Source organism: Polypterus senegalus, unplaced genomic scaffold (genome assembly GCF_016835505.1).
Source record: "Polypterus senegalus isolate Bchr_013 unplaced genomic scaffold, ASM1683550v1 scaffold_4081, whole genome shotgun sequence".
NCBI lineage: Eukaryota > Metazoa > Chordata > Cladistia > Polypteriformes > Polypteridae > Polypterus > Polypterus senegalus.
In genome coordinates, this window is record NW_024378427.1 from 1 (window position 1) to 6,030 (window position 6,030).

At 43.0% G+C, this 6,030-nt stretch overlaps 1 protein-coding gene across 1 annotated transcript; it reads right to left on the bottom strand.

Moving 5' to 3' along the window:
• Window positions 1-1,619: 1,619 nt before the first annotated feature.
• Window positions 1,620-2,449, bottom strand: LOC120519589 (E3 ubiquitin-protein ligase TRIM39-like; the record flags this gene model as incomplete). The annotated part of the gene is made up of 1 exon (XM_039742532.1): window positions 1,620-2,449. A coding segment is annotated over one exon (573 nt), but the record flags the coding sequence as incomplete, so codon positions are not given.
• Window positions 2,450-6,030: the final 3,581 nt, after the last annotated feature.

The window sequence follows — 6,030 nt, forward strand, 5'->3', positions numbered from 1 at the left end:
ACCACCAACCTTCTGATTGGCAGTGCAGATCCCTACCTCAGAGCCACCACTCTACCTGTAACACAAATTGTTTTGCTGATGTGATGTTCTGTGCCACAGTGACAATGCTGGAGCAGACATGACAAGAACTCAGCAGAGAACTCAACACGGACTTCGTACTTTTGTGTATTTTGTCCACCCAAAGCACAAAAGATACACTCAGGAGGATGAAAACAAAGACCACCAAGAACATAACCTCACATTTCTGACTAACCACCGGACCACACTGAACACCTGCTGATCACTCCTGATGGTCCAAGTGGCCCACATGCGGTGACTTCCCTGTCCAGTGTGACTTTGTGGTGTCTTCTGTCACCTCGTCACACTGAAAGACCTCAACATTTAACTGTTTAAAGATCCAAGGAAGCCAAAGCCTCCTGTGACGCTGCTCTACCATAAAGTGACAACAAGAGGAGGCTCCAGTGACACAACTGTCATCATTAACATTTCATTATTAGGAATGTGACATCACAGACCTGGCAATGAAAACACAAACCTGAAAACTGAAATGTGTGGTGAACAAAATGTCCATTGAGAGGGAGTGTGGCTGAGGGTCTGACTGCATTAAAAATTGGTGTTAAAATTATCAGCAAAGTCTGTTTCTGAAAGTTTCTGAGTCTCACATACGCCTTCACACTCAAATGCACAATAAATAAACTGATTCAGACGAGGACTGGATTGATGAATTTGAGTCCATTTTTAATTATTTTAATTACACTTCATGACCACAAGAGGTGCCATTCACACACAATTCTGTATTCTGTTGTCATTTTTAATTGTGCTGATTTGTGTGAAGTCGTCCATTTTGTAATTCTGTTTCTTCAGTTCTTTTCTCACGTCTAGCACTCTGTTCAGTAATTAAACTTATTATTGTCATTTCTGTCACACACTCCGACTCCAGCACTGCAGCAGACCACCTATGTGTGTCACTGAAATGACGTCGAGTCTGCCGGAGGTTCAGGACTGTGAGGTGGACCCTCAGAGAAGTTCACGAGAAGCCATTTTCTTGCAGAGGACAGCCCGTGTCACCTCACTGATGTCGATGATTTCTTTTTGTAATTCCTGCCTTTCTTTATTTCATTTGACGTCCCTTTCTGTTTTATTTCATTTCATCACAAACTCATCTCAGTGTTGATGAACTTCTCAGCAGACTTACAGTGTGTGTGTATTTCAGTCCACGTTTAACAATAGAAGTATATAACGCTAGATAGGAATTCATGTTAGTCTGATCGGTGGTCTCGTAGTAGCACAGTGATTGGTGGTCTGGCCTTCAGCTCTGGTGTCACAGGTTGGTTCTTATCCGTGTTGCCCCCCACATTGACAGCTCCCTGAGACCCTGAATTAGAATAGCGAGTTACAAAATGGACGGTGGTCTCGATATTCAGGGTCTCTCAGATTTCTTCTGCTCAACTCACACTCTTCATGTCTTTTAATGTCACAAAGTGGCACCTCAGGGTCATCAGGACTGACCACCAGCAAGTGACGCCACACCACTGAAGAAAACCAATCCAGTGCTGTGGAGAACACGACCATCTTTGTTGAATTCCTCTTGAATGTCAAAATTAAGAGATCAGACTCAGGATTTCTGTTCATTCTCAGACCCTCAGATTCACATTTGATGATGGAGCCGACGCTTTGATCCGACGCCATTTAAAAATCTCAAGTGTTCAGTCCTGATGTCTCATTAAACACAGAAATCCTGAAAATGAAAATCAGACGAGCAGCAAACAGCAGGACACCTCAGGGGGGCTTTGAGTTCGGTGGTCTGAATGTTAAAGAAAGTCTCCATCGGCTTTGTGCTGCTCAGAGATGGACAGACGACATTAATACAGAGGGGTCAGTGTGTGCGCAGGGGGCAGATGACCAGAGGGGCCGCGTTTTTACCACCGTCATTAACACAAGGACTGAAGTACGGATAGAGGGGCTCAGTGAAGGAGTCTGTGAAGGTGTAGAGGTGAGAGCGGGACTGGGCATTGTAAAAGGAGACCTGACCTTCATCATAGTCCAGAAAGACCCCCACTGTCTGGGGCTTCACTCTCAGGGGGAGGAGGAAAGGACGGCCAATGCAAGCTGCGTACTCACTCTCATTCCTCAGCCCTAAAGTCCAGTATCCATTATCTGGGCTCAGGGGATCATTCCCCTTCCTGTTGACCGACTCTCTGGCGACTCCTAAATCCCACTTAGTCTTCCCCCCGACCTCCACCTCCCAGTAGTGTCTCCCTGAGGTGAATCCTTCTCTGGCCAGGATATCAGGGCTGAGGTCAAACCTCTTTGGATTGTCCGTCACTCTCTGTTGTGTGTCTGTCTGTCTCACTTCTTTCCCGTCTTCAGACACAAGGAGCCACTGATTTGCAGTCTCAGGGTCAAAAGTGACATCAGCTGAGGAGAAGAAGAAGAAAAGAGGAAGACGTCAGGAAATCAGGGGACTTGAGGAAGACAACAACACATTTACACTCCTTTAAGGACCTGAACATTAAAAAGACAAAGACGCCAAACAGCACGGTGTTCAGTTCTCAGCCCACCAAGCCCCTCGTGGTGTCTCTGTGTCACTGCTCGGCCCCAGAGTAGCACCTCTGACCTCCCTCCATTTTATCTTCATTTAACCCTAAAGAGCCTGATCACCACGCTGAACATTTTAATAAAAGACAAATCACAGGATTTGTTAAAGACACAAACAAGAAGACCACCAGTGAGGCCTGGCACTCGCTCACAGACTCACCAGCAGCTCTCAGACTTGTCGTACACTAACCTGAGGGTCTCATGTCACCCCTGGCCTGTTGTCCTCCTGTTCCTGTCATTCCTGTCCACTTTGATTCATTTTGCTCTGCTCTGCTCTGCTCTGTCGGTGACTCTGTCACTTTTCTCGTCCCTTACACTGCGCTGGTGGCCTTTATTTATCAGACCCCCACTTTATGTTTCTCAGTTCCTTGTCAGAAGTGACAACGGGGGGCACTGAATTTATGACACTGAATCTAACAACACAAGATGGCCGCCTGTCAGTGATGAGGATGAAGTGTCACAAGTCATCAGTCAGCAGGGACACCATGTGACCGGTAAGTACAGGTGAGGGGGCTTTAATAAGGAGAGGACATTCAAGGTGACAACACTGATAGTGATGACAAAGGACAGGACAGCAGGACAAAACACAAAGTGGCACTAAAGAGGGGACAGGACTGGACACTGAGGGGCTGAGAATGGACAGCGGGCCCTGTGAGGACTCAGCAGCACGCAGTTTACTTTAAAAAGAGCAAACGTTGGGAGTGAAAAACCTCAAGTGTGTCCTCAGTGTTGTCATCTCATAAATACTTCAACATCGACATGCTGGAAATGTAGAAAATTCACGGTGGGCCTGAGAAAGGGTCTGCACTGAAGCACAAGAGGGTCCTAAGTGACAGAAGGGACATCATGGAGTCATGAGTCTTGAGAGACGCTGCTATTTCTCTAAGATTATAAATAACAATGCTAGTAATCCCAGAGTCTTATTTTCTACAATTGATCGTCTGTTAAACCAGGTAACTCAAAGGAATGCCCCCCTAAGTAGCTTCCAGTGAAACCTGTGAGGCTGTCGCTGTATTTTTCAATCAAAAAATTAATGATATTAGAAATAACATAATATATCTCCCAACACTAAGGATCATCCTAAACCCCAGCATTCTGTTATAAACAAATTAAACTCTTTCACTAGGATAGATTTACCTGATTTAAAGAAAATAATATCTCAATTAAAATCCTCCACCTCGCCCTTGACCCATACCAACAAGGTTTTTCAAAGAAGTATCAGGCGTGCTAATTGATAATGTTCTTGACATAGTAAATTCGTCACTAGATACGGGGGTCTTCCCAGACTGTCTTAAGACTGCTGTAGTTAAACCCCTACTTAAGAAACATAATCTGACCCTCGCTCTTGAAAATTTTAGACCCATCTCTAACCTGCCTTCTTAAGTAAAGTTCTGAGAAGGCAGTCATTATGCAGTTAAATGACCACCTCAATAAACATGCTATTCTTGATAAATTTCAGTCGGGTTTTAGAACAAATCACAGCACAGAAACTGCACTTGTTAAAGTAGTAAATGACTTGATGTGAATGCAGACAGAGGCCATTTATCTGTTCTCATCCTCTTAGATCTGAGTGCTGCATTTGACACCATTGATCACAACATTCTTAGAAATCGCCTTAGTCAATGGGTGGGCCTCTCTGGCAGGGTCTTAAATTGGTTTGAATCCTACCTGACAGGGAGAAAATTTTTGTTAGTTGTGGGAATTACAACTCAAGACACATGATATCCATATGGTGTTCCACAAGGCTCTATCCTGGGTCGCTGTTATTCTCAATCTACATGCTTCCGCTAGGTCAGATTATCTCAGGGCACAACGTGAGCTACCACAGCTATGCTGATGACACACAGCTGTACTTATCAATAGCACCTGATGACCCTGATTCTCTTGATTCACTAACACAATGTCTGACTGTATCTCAGAATGGATGAATAGTAACTTTCTCAAGTTAAATAAAGAGAAAACTGAAATTTTAGTGATCAGCAATAATGGATACAATGAGGCTATTAGAAATAAACTGGATACATTAGGATTAAAAGTCAAGACGGAGGTAAAAGCTTAGGGTGATTGTTGACTGTAATCTGAATTTTAAATCACATATTAATCAGATCACTAGGACAGCATTTTTTCACTTAAGAAACATAAGTAAAGTTAGACCTCTTATATCACTGAAAGATGCTGAGAAATTAGTTCACGCGCTTGTTTTCAGTCGACTAGATTACTGTAACGCACTCCTCTCAGGACTACCCAAAAAGACATAAATCGCTTGCAACTGAGTGCAGAATGCAGCTGCTAGAATCCTAACTAGGAAAAGAAAATCAAACACATTTCTCCAGTTTTGATGTCACTACACTGGTTACCTGTGTCATTCAGGATTGACTTTAAAATTCTGCTTATGGTTTATAAAGCCTTAAATAATCTCCATCTTATATATCGGAATGTCTGACACCTTATATTCCAAATCGTAACCTCAGATCCTCAAATGAGTGTCTCCTTAGAATTCCAAGAACAAAACTTAAAAGAAGTGGTGGAGGGGCCTTCTGCTGTTATGCACCTAAAATCTGGAATAGCCTGCCAATAGGAATTCGCCAGGCTGATACAGTAGAGCACTTTAAAACACTGCTGAAAACACATTACTTTAACATGGCCTTTATAACTTCATTTTAACTTAATTTAACTTAATCCTGATACTCTGTATGTTCAATTCATCATAATAACTATTCATGGTGGCTCTAAAATCGTACTGACCCCTACTCTCTTTCTGTTTCTTTTCCGTTTCTTTGTGGTGGTGGCCTGCCCACCTCCACCTACTCAAAGCTTCATGATGCTCCAACAATGATGGATGGATTAAAAGGCAGAAGTCTACGTGACCATCATCATCAAGCCCTTCCGTGAGAATCCTAAATCCAAAGAGGACTGTTTCATTTATGTTAGGTAGAATGCCCAGAGGGGACTGGGGTCTCATGGTCTGGAATCCCTACAGATTTTATTTTTTTCTCCAGCCGTCTGGAGTTTTTTGTTTTTTCTGTCCCCCCTGGCCATTGAACCTTACTCTTATTCGATGTTAATTAATGTTGATTTATTGTGTTTTTATTGTGTCTTTCATTTTTCTATTCTTTAATATGTAAAGCACTTTGAGCTACTGTTTGTATGAAAATGTGCTATATAAATAAATGTTGTTGTTGTTGTTGAGACGGCAGTGTTACCACTGTGTCACCATGTCACCCACACAGAGGGACCTCAGTTACTTACTCAGACCTGGGGACAGTCACAGAGCTCACAAGGTGCTGCTTGTCATGGTCATGAAGGTGACACGCTTAACAAGAAGACACAAAGACTACAGACACAGAAAATGAGAATTTCATGACCAGCTTATCAACCGCACTGCTGAGCTGCATATTCTCCTCCATTCTGTAAAATAATAAAGAAATAAAA